Raw genomic sequence first — 15965 nt, forward strand, 5'->3', positions numbered from 1 at the left:
TGACTGCTTGCCGCCCAGCTCTGAGAGACCTTGCGCTCCCAGGGACCAAAAGCTGATCATACTGGGGCTGTCTGGGAAGGGCAGGAACCTGCCTAGGAAGCCCAGGCCCCACACTCCTCTGCCAGCAGCCACATCAGCCCCCTTAGCTCCACATGACCTGCTGGCCAATGGAGTGCCACTGGGGGGAGGCAGGTTCCAGGGAGAGGTGTGGACCATAGAAACAAGTCTTTCAGCCTAAATCAAGCCACCAGATTGGCTATAAAAATGCCTTTTCCAGGACTGCTCACCAAGTGAGGTTACAGGGTGGCCGCTGGGTCCCTGAGATGGGGTGAGCCTGCCTCCTCACCCGATCCCCCAGATGGGGCAGAGGGGCCCAGGATAGAAGGCCTGCTGTTTTCTCGTTTTACAGTTCGGGCCCCTCCTTCTGGGGCTCAGGGGTGGGGTGCATGCTCACCCTGTTTCTACAGCTGGGGAACAGGCTGTCAGCAGCTGTGGCTTCCCAGATATGACTCATGGGAAAAACCCTACGGCCGTGGAGTGTTTTCAGGAAACCCCAGTTGGCACATGGCTCTGCCCTCTCCCCTGACACCCCCTTCCCAGGCCTTACCCCGGGCCAAGCGGGACAGACGCTCAATGGGAACCAGACGGAAGGCAGAGACGGACCTGCCTCGCTCCACGGACGGCACCAGAGTGGCGAGTGCGGTGTGCCCCTTGGCGGGGCCGTACGACTCGTCTACTGCAGTGGTGAGTTTCAGCTCTGTGTCCGCGACACGCAGTGTAGCCAGATCACAGCAGGTCCTGCACTGCCGTTGGAGTCAGCATCCTGAGACAGGAGCGGCTGTCTTTTCATATGGAGAGGAGCAGACTGGGCTGAACTCAGGCTGAGTGGCTCAGAGAGCTCGCTCTGGAAGTCAGTGGCCTGGGGCTGAGAGCCTGGGAGCGAGACATGTGGACCAGGGTCCTGGACTCAAATCAGGCATGAGGTTACGACTTCTGAAATAATGGGGTTGCTGAGAAAAAGGTCACGGTGCACCTCGAGATAAGCGGTGACAGGACTGGGATGTGTCAGTCCTGTCTACAAATGGCCCCATTTAAATGATGAGAAACAAAACCAGCAATAAAGACCGAAAATCAGTGCAAACTGCAATGTGAAGTCACTCCCACGTTAGCACATTCGTCTTTCTCAGTGAGCCCGTCATCTTCTGAACTTTTTCACACTGTGCAGTTTGAAAGGAAAAGTAGTAGTTGTGATCAGCGATGTGCTTGCAGCTGCACACGCACAGACTCACTTCTCACACCCGCTCGCCTCGCCCCCGTCTCGGCCACCAGCCAGCGGGGAGGGCAGTGCACCGGAGGCAGTCTCTTCCTGATGTGAACCTGTCTGAAGTGATTCCCTCCTTTGCCAGAAGGGCACCCCACAGAGCCGCAGTCCCCGCTCCCCGACCTCACGCCCAGCCACTCCATCATGAAAACAAGAAGACAAGGTGGGTGCTGTCCCCACATGGAGGCACGTGCTTGAGGGAGTTGGTGGGTTCAGCATGGGCTCAGCCACCCGAGGGGATTAAATAATACACAGGGTGTGGTTTTGAACCCAGATCACTCTGAGTCTCCTGAGAGCTGATGAAATCAGGAGGGCTACGTGCTGTTCACCCAGAGGAGGGGCTTTAATGCAAGGTGGGGTGCCCAGGGTCCTGAGGAGGGCTGGGGGGATGCAGTCGGGAGGATGCCAGGGGGTCACCCCTAGAAATTATGTAGGCATGACTGGATGGCTGCCTGGCAGAACCTACAAAGCAAGGGAGGTTAGTTCCTGCGGGTGGAGCCTCACTTCTGGAATCAGATCTTATAAAAACAAGCACCAAAAAGAAGCCCTTTCTATACACAAACTTAAGTGTCAGCAGAGATCAAAATGCTAATTTATGGAAATTGGCAACTTCTGGCAAGAGTTTAGACAAGACAATTTAAATGTCCGCTGAAGGAAAAGGTCAAGACGCATTGAGTTCACATTTGTTTATTGTTGTAACATTTTGTTTTGAACATCAAACACTGCACCAAAATATGAGCCATTTATCTTCAGTTATCTTTGCCGTAAAGTAAGTACTGATGTTGACAGTTTCTGACAACTCAAGAAACGTATTAGTGGCACTGCTGTGTCTAATAATCAAATGTTGTCATAGACCAAACGTAATGATTAAATTAAAAGAGCAACATTTCCCCTCCCTCTTCCTTTTCCTACCTTTAAAACAAACCCAAAAAAGTAGTTTTCACCTGGAAAGAGCACTTACTTTAAACCAAAACTCAACTTGTCACTGGTTTCATTAAACCCAGCATTTCTCTAGGCTCAAGAGTTAACTCAAGGCTTCCCAGAGTTAACTAAGATGATACTAGAAAAGATGACAAAATCCCCTGGGAGAGTCTGTTTTCACCGACCTGCAGACAGCACAAATCCGTCCTTGGCCTGTTCCTTTGGGTCTGGCCAGTACCCTTTAGGACGCACTCCGTCTGCAGGGCCACGTGCGGTCAGGGGCACGAACACTTCTGGCTCCGGTGGGTGGCTATCACTCCTGGATTGTCAGCAGCTTTCATCTCACATCACACTAGGAAGTTTTTTTCTTTTTCCAGCTGAAAACTAGGCGCTGTCTTACAGCACAGCAGATGTGGTCCTCACACGCAGGGCCGAGCCTGCCCGCTCTGGGCCCTCGAGCATGCCTCCTGAGCCCCGTGGAGACGCAGATGTGGACACCACAGCCGCACGAGCTTCCACGTGCGGAAGGTGTACAATTGGGTGGGATGCAGTCGGGAGAGACAGAAAGAGGGAAGGGGCCACGGCGTTCCACTGGCAGAGAGAGTGACCCAGACGCGGCTCCTGGAGATGTCGCCCGCCACCGAGAGCAGCGAGCAGCCACCACTCCTTCTTAGCTCTCCTCCTGAGGTCTGTGTACAAACACACCGAGGGCATCTCTCTTTCACAGAAAGAACAAATGTCATTTGTACCAAATGGCAATGGATTTTCAGCACAAACAATACTTTCACACACTCGAGCGATAGTTGTCATCTACGTTCAGCAAGAGGGGCTCCTTTAAACGAGGAAGAACACTCAGGTTGATCAGCATGGGTACCCAGCGCGCCGGTGACACCCGCGGATCAATGTGCAGGGACAAGATGACATTCCAGCGCTGGTGGACACCGGGCGGAGGGGTCGGCCACCCCAGCGCAGGTTCCCCGTCTTAACCCTCTAAGACGCCCCAGTCCCAAGAGGAGAGCTCATCAAGGAAAAGAAACTGTCTCGTGAGAGACTCTATTTAAAGGACAACCAATGAAGGACGACAGGAAGGCAGGTGTCAAGCTTTTCCATACCGCAAACGCGCACACAAGCCTCTGCGGCTCCAGGGAAGGGCCTGCACCGAGCAGAGGGCCAGGCCGCCACCGGCAGCCACGAGATGAAGGAACCGTGGGTGACTATGCTGCCACTAACGGGGCAGAACCTCACACGAGGAACACAACCCAGCTTCCGGACCTGCTGGTCGTGACTAGGTCTTTAAATGATGCATCCCTGAACCGTTTGCAGTGGGAAGGTTTGTCCAGGGGGAAGCATGTCTGGTTCCCCTGGGAACACGGCTTCTGGGCTCTGCCTCCAACATGGCTCAGTGGAGTCCAGGACCTTCAACCCTCCACTCTGGAGAGCAGCCACCCCCGCTTCTCCAGCTCGAGATGAACAGTATTGTGGTGGAGCAAACTGAAAAGAGGAGTACCCCCAAAATACAGCACAGGGAAAGCAAAAGGCTGACCCGAAACCATGGTCGGGGGGAGCAGTGTGCACTGCTCTGCAGTGTTTCACTGGGTCACTCCCCTCTCTCCCTGACTCCGGAAGCGCTCACTGCTTTCTCACCCAAGGCGGGGCTGCATGTGGTCACCACTGGTCTCCAGGGCCTCCTCTCTTAACAGTTCTCTTGATTTTAATCCCGAGGGGGCTGTCCGCACCAGCTCATCTCTGCAGGCTCGTGCTCACAGCCCTGGAGGGGCGTGTGGACGGGACCCTTCCTGGGTGGCTTGCTCAGCTGCAGGCATGGGGAGGGGCAACAGACACCTTCCCAGGACCCGGCCCAAGCGCACGTCTGCACCTCTAGGCCTCCCTGAGAACCGAGTTTCCCTGCTGGCTAACCGACTCCTGCTGCCAAGACCACTTCACGACATGACACACATCCTGCAAGACCCACACCTTCCGGTGGGTCCAGGACACAACACGTCCCTGCCAAGGAACGGTCAGGGTGAGGAGGCGATGCTCTTTCCTTCCCCCGAAGCCCCGGGCGCCAGAGCCAGCATCCTGCTTCCATGGAGTAGGAGATGGAGGGAGGAGCCCACGGGAGAAGTGAGCAGGCGGTTCAGACATCATCAACTGGACCCTGATTCCCTACAGCAAGCCCTCCTCTCAGAGAGAAACACTCTCAACTGCCCAGTGGAAATTAGAACACTTTACTTTGTGCAACACTTGGTCCACTCTTAGCTTCGCTTCTCTTCTCTTCTTCTTAAATTACGCAATTAAAGGAGCACCGGGCACGCAACTCAACACAGAGCATGTGGGAGGCCCGGCCGGTGACTGGAGCCTGGGCCTCAGGCCCGAGCCCCTCGCTGCGCTGGCCGCCAGCACCACACGGCAGCCCTGGGCCCAGGAGGGTGCGGGGGGGCGCGTCCGGCCCCGGCAGCTCCCCAGCCTGTCCCTGCCGGCACCCGGCGGGCAGTGCGTCGTCACACCTGTGGCCAGGAGGGTCCCCGCATCCTCTGTCCAGCAGAAGGCCGGCTGCCTCCCCTGCTGTGGGAGCCACGATCCAGCCCCCCGCCGGGGCTGCCACCTCAGACCAGGTCCTCCAGGTCCACCTCGGGGATCGGCTCTCGCCAGTAGCAGAAGGAGCTGAACTCTGGGCATAGGAAGGCAGAATTCTGTTCCTTGTTGAGAAGCGGGAACACGTGTTCCACGAGCTCACTCAGCCTGTGGTACCTGGGAGTGGGGAGGACAGGTACCACGACTCAGCACCTGACCTGAGGGCACGAGGCAGCAGGCTGCGAAGCCAGGTACTCAGATACCTCAGAAAGGAAGGTCCCAGATGGGCGCCCTCCTTCCCAGGGCTCCACCTCCCTCCTCAGAGTCTAGGCTCCCCAGCCACCCCTCAACAACGGCTGCAGAGGTGGGGGATGCCCTGGCAGAAAGGGGGGACAGAGCCTGGCAGGGCGGAGGCTTCCAAGGGCGGGCACAGCTCTGACCCCTGGGCCCCAGCTGCACGGCGCCAGGGCTGAGGAGCGGGAACGCACTTACGAGGACTTGTTTCCTTTGGTCCTTTCCTGTATCAGCTCGCCCTTGGGGTTCACGGTGAAGATCCTGCAGTCTGGGACACCCACCTGTCTGTAGGCATAGACGTCCTGCCACAGAGAACACAGAACAGGGTGGTTACTGAGAAGTTCTCAGGCACCACGGGAAGCCGTGTACGGAGAACACGTGGAGTTGGGGCAGCCGCCACCAAGGCTGAGCTTCAGACAGACTCAGACTAAACAGGGAGGCCAACGCGCACCGCAGAGGGTGCTCAGGAAGCCAGAGGACGCGGGTGCCAAGGAGACTCCAGGCCCTAGAGTAGGAGAAGGGAAGCGCTCGTGGCTGGGGGGTGGGGGAGAGGCAGTGCTTGGATCTGGGGGGCAGATCCAAGGCTCGGCTTAGAATTCATGGAAATGGAACGAAAGCCCCTGGTCACACACGGGCATCCCAGGGCAGGTCTCCGCCCCCAGCACCTCCCTGCTGCAGGAGGAATAAGGCTGATGAAGTGAGCACCCACCCAGCACGGGAGACCTCACTGCGGCCGCACACCTGGGGTGAAGATGATGACCCGGCTACACCCTAAAGCACCATCCTGCGCGTGTTTCCCACGCCGCCCACACGTGCAGCCCGGAGGAGACACCTACATTTGGGCGGTTCCCAAAGGCAGCGTAGAAGGGCTGCTGAGCTGGGGCAAAGAGATTCTTGATGTCGGTCAGACACTCAATCTTGAACTTCTCCGGCTTCTTTTCTATTACTTCCCTAGGAGAAAAACAGAAGTATCACCACCGAATCCAAAATGGCAGTTTTCCCTGGTCTGTGGTCTGAAAACCCACAGCCATCCATTTTCCTAAATCCTTCGTAATTGGTATCGTTGTCCATTTCTGCCAGCCTGACTTTTCTCAGCTGTGTCTGACACAGACCAGGTGAGCGGTGTGCGAGTTAGAGTAATGTGGAACTCAGACCCAGAAGCTCTGTAACAGATACAGTGCAGCCAGGCCCCAGCCCCCGCAGGCACACACACACACACACACATGCACGCACGCACACACACGCACCTGTGGAAGGCAGAAAACAGGCTGCTGGGGGACAGCATGAGGGGGCCGCGGGGCAGGATGGTGCCCTTGTCGTTGACCCAGTGCAGGTAGCCGCGGGTCATGTCGGCCATGCCGATGGCGCGGGCCGAGCAGTACAGGAACTTGTAGCCGTTCCTGGAAGAGAACGCGTCCTGTTTAGCCCGTGTGCTGTTCAGCTAAAGGGGGAAAAATGCATTTTTTCTTTTTAAAGGTCCAAATAAAGTTCCTCTCATCTCCCATGAAAGTCGAATTCCTAAATTTAATACAAGAATTATCAGGATTATAAAGATCTCACCACTCCATGAAAAACACCATGGAGGAGACGTGATTAGGGATTATGCTAAACTTTCATGTAATAATACCTCTACAGAAGCCGAATTATAAAACAGACAAAAAACTGGGGGCTGTCTTTAAAGGATGTGCTGTAGATGAAAGAGACAAAGGGTCTTATTTACAAATACAACTTCCAGAATGCAAATCATTCTATAAAACAAGAAGCAAAACTCTACCTGGGTAACTGACATACTCATAATTTTCATATTGGGACATTCTCAACCTCTGCTTAACACACTGTTGTTCTGCAGATCGATTTAAGTTGATGTATTGGGATTCCCACAAAGGCCACAGCACTATGTCCTCACAAAAGTTACTTGACGTAGAAGACCGCCTGGCAGACTGATCCCCCCACGCACGCGTGTATTACCCCCTTCAAGAAAGACAATTAAAAGTACTCAAAAAAAACTGCAAATGATTAAACTACGGCTGCAAACCCAAGCACAGCTGTAACTACTGACACAGGCAGTGCCTACAACTCGCAGCCCCGTGCGAGAACAAGGCGCAACCCGCCAGGCGCACGGCTCCAGTCCCACGGGTGGTGGCTCACACTTTCCCATGGGGGAGGCTCCAGTGAGGGGTGAGAAAGCAGAGTGAGAAAGCTGATCACAAACAAGATTTCCTGGGACCTTCTATTAAGTCCAGCAAAATCCCAGCTCACTAGCCACAGGGTCAGGCACCTACTCGTTGATGGAATGGTAGAGCTTCGCGATACCCTGGTGCGTCCAGTCTTTACCCAGCTGCGGAAGAATCTGCCCCAGAGCGTCAGACCTGCGAGGGTGGAACCAGGAGGAGGCGTGAGGAACCAAGCACACAACGCCAAGTGTTGGCCTGTTAGTGAAACACCAGCTTCTGCGACAGCAGCCGCGGGGGGAGGGAGGGGGCCTGGGGGGGGGGGGGGGTGACAGCCCACAGGGCGGTTTCTTTGGTCTGTGTGTGCACAAGCCGAGGACATCACCCAGGAGCTTCTGAGACAGCCACCAGACCCAAGGGCCAGCCCTTCACTCTCAGGAAGCGTTTACAACCACTCGGCCTCCTCTTCTCTAATTGCAACAGCTTCTATTTTTTCCTCCCCATGCCAGAATTTGGAGACCGAATAATTAAATCTTTCCAAGAGTTATTATTATTGTCATTTGGCTGCGCCAAAAGGCTTGCAGGATCTTAGTTCCCCAACCAGGGACTGAATGAATCTGGGCCCTCGCTGGTCAAAGTGCTGGGTCCAAACTTGGCTGCCACGGGAATTCCCCAAAGCTGTTCTGACCTTCTGTTTGTATGGCCCCACCCACCTCCTCCATCCACAGAATGATTCTGTGGGGACTGCACTCAGGACCTCTCAGTGCAAGTAGTTTAAAAAACTCTCCTGATGGTGGCTGGTCACTCAGGTGAGGAAGCCCCTGGCCCTCTGCACACGGAGCTGGGCCCTCCTTTTGCCACGCCAGGGCTCCCGCTTACTTGGTTATTGTCCCGTCAATGTCGGAAATGATGACCTTGTCGTTCCAGTTCCACAGGTATATGGTCCCTGCACAGCGGCAGGTGCCTTGATACTGGGTTGTGATACTAAACACGACATCATTTGGGCCATCTTGGAGGTTCAGTTTCGCCTTTCATAAAAAGTGTAAGAATCAGCAAAATCAGAGCTTTGAAAATTAAAGGCACTCCACTTTGACAGAATTCCATGCAACAATTAAGTCACACTTTCCAAGAAAATGTGGTCAGAGAAACTGCTTAAGATACAGTGTTTCAGGATGGGGGACACATGTACACCAGTGACTGATTCATGTGGATACATGGCAAAACCCACCACAATATTGAAAAGTAATTAGCCTCCAATTAAAATTAATTTTAAAAAGATACAAAGTTACATGAGAAACATCCTAATCTCTCAAAAAAAAAGGCAAGGAAAAGCAACAGAAAATGGTTTTGGAACAGAATCTGAACACTCCCCAAACTGCCGGTAGGTGGCGTCTCAGGACCCAGATCTGGGAGGATGCATTGGGGCTGCACCTGCGGCTCGGGAGCTGGGCTGAGGAACTTCGGCCTGAACTGTGTATACGGTGCCCAGGGGCCCTTCTGACCCCTGCTCCCCGGTCTCCTCCCCGCCCCCCAGGATGCCCTGTGTACCAGAGATCCTCCCCCTTGGGGCACAGCAAGACCAATTCATACTGAACATGGGTGAAGGTGGAGAAGTGGGAAATTGACAGAAGGGGGAGATTGCATCTAGGTAAGATGTCATTTCCCTCTGGCCGTGGCTCCCATGAGACAGCGTGGGGCCCAGAGCCAGTCTGGACGTATCGGACTCAGGCTGCACACACAGGTGCTCTGGTTCACTCCCAGACATGGAGACAGGAGGCCTGGGGGTGAAGGAGGGGAAAGTGCATCCCAGGGGACCCTAGGGGTCCCAGGTCGGGGGCTGCTGGTCTCCTGGACACATGTGGGCATTTACATGGCCATGTGCGGGGCCGCCTGTGAGGTGTGGGGTTGGGCAGACGGAAAGGGAGGCTTGTCAAGGTGACCAGTTACTAAGGCTCATGAGGCTGGACCCACCCAGACCACACGGGACTCACGATCTGGTCTGAGGACAGACGAAGAGACTTCTTATAGGAGGTTGTGCCACTATGGCTTGGGGGTTCTGTGGGGGCGGAGTCCACCTTGATGGACTCTTCCAGTTCCTGGGACCCTTCGTCACTCGATGAGTCATCCTCGGCCGACCTGTCAAACACAACCTGTTATTGGAGAGGCTGAAGGACGTTTACAGACAACAGCTTTTCATTCAGGATCCGGAGCAGACAGAGAGAGAAGTCCCAGATCCACCCAAGAGGAGACCCAGGGTCCACGTTGCATGATCCACCTCCTCCACGACTGGCTAGGGTCACTCTCCTCCTCCCTTCTTGAGTGGCCAGGGTCACTCTCCTGCTATGACTGGTTGTATTCTGCTAGAACCAGTGAATGCTACTGATTCTCGCTCTGCCGATTCTTGTTGAAAGGGGTATGTATGTTTTAAAAGGTACAAATTATAGAAAATACGAACGCTTACAGTGATTTAAGAGACTAACAAAAAAGATTTTATATAATCCTTTAAAAAGAAGAGGGTAAAGAACAGGAAGATGAACCCAAGACTCAGGGATGGGAAGAGAACAGAAGACGTGATGGAGGAAGGAGCACAGTGGCAGAACCAAGAACGGGCGCATCGTGCTTCCTCCCCTCAGGCAGCCAGTCCACACGTCCAGGGCAGACTCCTCCCAAGAAACCGAAGGGGCCCGCCCCATCTCTAAGGTTCTGTCATGTCTCCTGCTGCGCCTGCCAGCCAGGCAGCAGGGCCCCCGGCACTTCAGATCTTATGATTCCCCAAGACCTGCTTCCCAGAGGCCTGCATGCCAGGGGCACCTGTCTCCACAGCTCCAGAGCAGGAGCAAGATGCTTAGGAAGCAGCAATGAGTATCCTGACTCTAAGCTCATGATGCGTATATACAAACATAGATGTACTTTTGGCCATACCACATGGCTCGGCTTGCAGGACCTTAGTTTCCTGACCAAGAGTTGAACTCAGGGCCCTGGCAATGAGTCTTGAGTTCTGACCACTGGATCACCAGGGAATTCCCTAAGCTGATGATATTTTTCAAGAAAAGCAGAAGTTATCTGTTAACTGAGTGGCACAATGAGGTCACTGACTGTCCACAGAACAAAAACATTTCGAACTCAGAATCATACAGATCTGTCAAGGTCACCTGCCACTGGCTGGCTCCTTGGCGCCTGATGGCCGGTCACTGGGCGGCGGGACCTCTGCTTTCCCTTCCTTGGCCTCTGGCAGCTGGAAGGAGAGGACGACAGTGGCGATGAGCAGCTCTCGCCCGACTGTCGGGGCAAAAAGCCATCAGCAGCTCCCTCAAGGAATTAGCAAAAGTGCTGTCTGAATCCACAAATTAAAAACGCTTAAGAAACAGAGCCTCTAGTTTGAGCCAAAAGGACAGAAATCTGAGAGAGAAGTCATACGCTGTGTGTGTGTGAAAAGCTGCCACCACCAAGCCAGGGGCGAGGAGTGACAGGCACCAGCTCAGTCACACAACATAAGACACACGGGCCACACCCATGAGGCCTGGGCAGGGGCCGAGGGCACGGGTCCCCTCCTCCTGGGGGCAGGGGCAAGCTCTGGGGGTGCGCTTGAGGTCACGGCGCGGCCCCACCCCTCACCAGCCCCGTGCCTGGGCCTCCCGAGGATACACAGGAGCCCACACAGTGGCACCGCCGGGCGGCGGCGAAGGTGACAGGTGACGCGTGCGCAGCACGGTATCTGACCTGCACGAGTAACTGTTCACACACGGTGCCAACTATTGTGAAAGAGCACCATGGAGCCCAAATGGGACTTCCCTGGGCTTGGCACTCAGCCCACCTCCAGCTCGGTTACCTGCTTGGTTATGCTCTCCCTCTTACGCCAGAACCACCAGCGGCCAGATTTCTTTGGCATCTTATCTTTTACCCAGGACTCAACTGTGGCCTGAAAACAATGAGCACAGGTTAGTCCAGCATCTCAGGCACAGGGCACTCGACCCCTCTCTACCCTCAGCCAGAGGGTGGTGACGACGCCTCGACCCGCCGGCGCCCTCTCTCGGGGCCGTTCCATGCTGTCAGGCCGGGTGGTCTGGCCCCTCTTAGGGGCAGGTGGGCTGCTCTCCCTTCTCTGCCCTCACGAGTTATGAGGACCAACTGATGATGTCACCTTGGTGGACAGATTCCAAGCTTCAGTTTCTACGTAACAGGCTCATTAGCCGCAAGCTGAAGGACCCACACTGATGCCACACTTCCTGGGGCCCTCTTCCTATTGCATCTTTCCATATTAACGGGAGGAAATGTTTTTATCTTATATTTAAATAACAATTAGTGAAATCTCTCAATCTTGACACACGATCAGAAATTGGTATAAGTATGTAGTAAAAATGACAGCTACGGCAGCCCAGCCAATTTCCTGGATTTCTGGGCATGAGATGATTTGACTGATGGTATTAACTTTTTATGCTAAGTCACTTCAGTCGTGTCCGACTCTGTGCGACCCCAGAGATGGCAGCCCACAAGGCTCCCCCGTCCCTGGGATTCTCCAGGCAAGAATACTGGAGTGGGTTGCCGTTTCCTTCTCCAATGCAGGAAAGAGAAAAGTGAAAGTGAAGTCGCTCAGTCGTGCCCGACTCTTAGCGACCCCATGGACTGCAGCCTACCAGGCTCCTCCGTCCATGGGATTTTCCAGGCAGGAGTACTGGAGTGGGGTGCCACTGCCTTCTCCAATTAACTTTATAATATTAAGTAAAACTGAACAACACCCAGTTTACAGACATGCACACACAGATTCTCAAAGCGCTGTGTGCTGCAGACATTTCTGGGGAGCAACAACTCACCTTGGGCAGGCTCTTCTGGAAGACCTGAAGGCTGAGGACCATGGGGGCCGCCAGCGCCCAGCTGTAGTAACTGTGAGAGCAAAGCCAGGCACGACCGTCAGAGAGGAGAGGGTGGGAGAGGAAGCAGAATGCCATAACAAAGTCCCTGTTCTTTCCAATGAAGACGTGATCAGCTCAGCTTCTTGCCACATAAGCAATCTTTGCTTCAAGCCAAACTTCTCCAAGCAGAGAAGTAGCATGTGTAAAATAGAGCAGCATTTCAAGCCTCACTGAAAATAAAGCTGAAGCTTCACTCCAAAGTCGCTGCCCATTTAGCTCATTTATATGAAATGGCATAGTGAGAAAGAATATAATAGTTAAAAACTATATAGCACTTAGGGAAAGAAAAATCTGCAAGAATACTTGACGATTATAAACAATGAAAGAGCAAGAGTCCTTACCGGTTATATATCCGTATCACAAGGTTGGGATTGTCTATGAGTCCGGGGTTTTCTGCAAATTCATGGTACGTAATGATGTGCTCCATGAATTTCTCTGTAAGGTAAGATAATTATCATCTGGTTAGAGATTACACGAATAAACATCCATCTGAGCTTATTACAATACTCTCTTCATACTCAAGTGCCTACAGGATCAAAAAAGTACTTCAAAACAAACAAACAAAAAAAACAGGAGAAAGGGATAAGCTAGGGACTTTGAGGCAAACAGATGACAGATGTGACAGGGAGGTATGAAGGCCCGGGTTCACACACACTCAACTCCATAACCAGTGAAAACTGCTGAGTTTCATTCTCACAAGCAGGCGTGAAACCCTTGACTGGCGGGCAACTTTTAACAGCATAACCGGGGAACGTTCCTGGGGTCTTACAGCCGTGAGTGCACACGTGCTGCTACGTGAGAAACCACCCAAGCATCCCACAGTGCTTGCAGGGAGAGGCCCCGCACAGCAGAGTCTGGCTGGAGGTCTCAAGAAGAAACAAATCCGAGTTCCTGCAGAACAGGTGAGGGTCAAGCGTGACTTTCTGTCCCGTTCCCAGAGGCGATCCTCTCATTCAGGGCAAACTCCAACAACAGAGCAAACTCTCACTGGGGTTGTTCCTCCTGGTCATCTGTGTCCTGTTTACTTGCCATTTAGTCTTTTAAGTATAAATTTTACAGTTTTGCATAAACTGTATGTTCCCTCCTCCACCTCTATTTTTAAAGGGAGGGCTTAAGAGGATTATAACGTGACCTAATTTCATCCCTAGAAGGGACCACTGACCATAACACACTCAATTTCCTGCAAAAAGTAAACAGAATTAAGAGATGGAAAAGTGATCACCCCATGACCCCAAGAAGAGGATTTAGGGAGTTCCAGCCAAGAGGCCCAGGGCAACCCAGCCTGCCACACACACAAGACAAAAGATGACGTCAGTCAGAAAATCTTTCCTTAGAGGAAAATCCATCAAGGGCCACCAGCCAAACAGAAAACATGAAGAGTTCAGTTTACAAAAGACCAGAAAGGCCAAAGAACTGGCTGGAACAGTCGGACACACAGGTGCTCAAGTCCTGCAGGGTTGCTGGAACCAGCCCTGCTAAGCAACCCCCTTTCTCGTGAGTGACTTGACTCTCCTGGGCCAACTCTCAGACAGAGTAACCCCTTCTACTTTTGCCAGAAAGACCATTTCACTCAGCAGACAGCTTTGGCAACATGAGGCCCTCCTCTTGTGTCTCAGGCTCAGGGCTGCCAGGTCCCAGCCCGACAATTATTCCAGCAACTTCACAGAAGAGAAGGCGGCTGGGGCTGAGCTGACCCCAGGCGTCCAATACATGGGGCCACCCGAGGACCCATCCCCAGGCCCACAGCCCTCCCACCCACCGACACGCGGGGTCACCCCAACACGAGGCACCTACATGAGGGGCGAAGAGTCTGATGTCCAAGAGAGACCCCGCCACCTCCATGAGACCCCAGGGCTGCGTTCCCTGCACAGCTCACCACCCAGTGCGGACGAGGCTGCCCACCCACCTTTGGAGATCTCTCCGTTCTCGCTGAGGCCGCCACACAGCGACAGGGTGACGTCGGGCAGGTCCATGGCGGAGTCCGAGAGGCACTCGGTGCCGCTGTCAGCCGCCGCGCTGCCCACTGACTGGGGGGACTGGGAGCCGGACAGCGTGTCGGACTCGGGCCACTGCCGGGAGCCGGGCTCCGACTCACTGTGGGGAGAAAGGCAGTGGCCATCACACCCCTGCCCTGAGCCCGACGGCCAAGCTCAGGGCTCCCTGCCCCGGACGCGGCTTTGCTTAGGCAGTGTTCAGACCCCTATCCTGGATGACACTGCGACAACCCAACAGCACTGCTGCGGAATTAACTGAACACAGTGAACACACACATACCACTCACTCACAGCCACGCGAGCCATCAGTGATGGCCTTTCTGACTTAAATGAAAGGGATGAGAGTTACTAGCATTAATTTACATGACAAAAATGACAAGGTAAGAAAACCCTGATGTCTGGAAACCTTCTGACCTTAACTTCCTACAAAAAGCTGTGGTACTATACTCCTCTCGTACAAAATTGCTGTAGTCCAAGGTTGCGTTATTGTTAAAAACAAGGCGTTTCTAAATTCATTTGTTACTTCATGAAAACAAAGAAATTAACCAAGTAAAAATTCTCGGGAGGTTGGACACACCTCAAGAAAGAAATGCACCAAGAAACCAGAAATAAACTGTTCCTACACTGGTGAGCCCCAGAACCAGTCAAGGTTACTCAATGTTTTCAGTTTTCTAAACAAGGCGTGGAAGCCAGGTTTTAGAAGCTGATCCTAAAGGAAACTTTTCATAATGGAGCATAAATTTGAGAGGAAAAGGACATGGAAATGACACCTTACATCTCTTGGTCATGAATGTTTCCTACCCTACACCTTTTGAACGGATAATGTCACTGAAATACTTCTAAAATTATTAAATTCTTTTATTCTTTTAAAAACCAGTACATAAATGCATATCATCTCATGAAGTTACATGATCTTTAGGAAAAAAATCTGAAATTTGAGCAGAAGGCGGCAGCAGAGTACAGCCCAGTCACAAATAGAAAGCAGTTTCAAACACCATCACGTTCTGCGCTTGAGCCTCTGACGAGAAGACGCTGGTGTCTGGGACTGAGCGATGCACAACCACAGCACAGTTTTGAGATTAATCGGATCGAAAGAATGTGCTGCTAACTGGAGACGCTGAAAAAGCCAAGGCCACCTAAGCAGCAAACGCGGCTGCTGTGCTGGGGCCCCAGCAAGGCTGACCTCGGGGTGAGATAAGCACCACGCCCTCACCCTCCTGGGCACACGGGTGGCCCCTGCAGTCAGGTGTAGCCATGTGACCAGACGACTGTGCCGTCCCTATGGACAGAAGGCGTGTGCCGCCTCCTTCCCAAGCCGGGCCCCTGAAAACTGCGCCCCCAGCGGCCCTCCCCTTTCCCTGTTGAGGCCCCACGGGGACAGCGGAGCCTCAGGATGGGAGGGGCTGGTGCTCCAGAGTCCCCGTGTGCAAGGACCCCCAACACCATCACATGAGCAAGAAATGAATTACTGCGGTCAAGCCACTGAGGTTGTGAGTTTTATCAGTTACAGCAGCTGGTGTGACCCTAACCGACGCCCCCACTGAATACACGGAGGACGCCAACCGACTCAACAACGGGCTGCTAGAACCACGAGACTGTGTGCTTCAGGGTCAAGTTCAGCTCCAGCTACAAACACCAGCTCTTCAGCCAGGGTTCCGGTGACCATGATGAGAAAACGAATGCCTGTGAGCATTCCTAAGCCTCCCTGTCTCATTTCCAGAAACAATCACTCACGATGTGAGCGGCTGTGGCCCCACACGGTCAGGCTACCACAGCACAG

General features: G+C 53.5%; 1 protein-coding gene across 6 annotated transcripts in view; it reads right to left on the reverse strand.

The window, feature by feature from the left end:
* Positions 1-1992: 1992 nt before the first annotated feature.
* LPIN2 (lipin 2) overlaps positions 1993-15965 on the reverse strand; it is a 76337-nt gene continuing 62364 nt past the window's right edge. For 5 of the 6 annotated variants that reach the window (XM_070778869.1, XM_070778873.1, XM_070778870.1 and 2 more), the window contains 12 exons: positions 14098-14285; positions 12533-12626; positions 12093-12162; positions 11111-11200; positions 10434-10516; positions 9273-9417; positions 8161-8309; positions 7393-7479; positions 6358-6510; positions 5947-6061; positions 5309-5412; positions 1993-4993 (listed from right to left, as the gene is read on the reverse strand). In XM_070778869.1, the coding sequence (XP_070634970.1) occupies positions 4849-4993; positions 5309-5412; positions 5947-6061; positions 6358-6510; positions 7393-7479; positions 8161-8309; positions 9273-9417; positions 10434-10516; positions 11111-11200; positions 12093-12162; positions 12533-12626; positions 14098-14285 (1423 nt within the window). In that variant the 3' untranslated portion in view covers positions 1993-4848. The remainder of the gene's footprint in view (positions 4994-5308; positions 5413-5946; positions 6062-6357; positions 6511-7392; positions 7480-8160; positions 8310-9272; positions 9418-10433; positions 10517-11110; positions 11201-12092; positions 12163-12532; positions 12627-14097; positions 14286-15965) is intronic. The other variant, XM_070778871.1, reaches the window with a different exon arrangement.

The sequence above is a fragment of the Bos indicus genome, chromosome 24 (genome assembly GCF_029378745.1).
Source record: "Bos indicus isolate NIAB-ARS_2022 breed Sahiwal x Tharparkar chromosome 24, NIAB-ARS_B.indTharparkar_mat_pri_1.0, whole genome shotgun sequence".
Classification (NCBI taxonomy): domain Eukaryota; kingdom Metazoa; phylum Chordata; class Mammalia; order Artiodactyla; family Bovidae; genus Bos; species Bos indicus.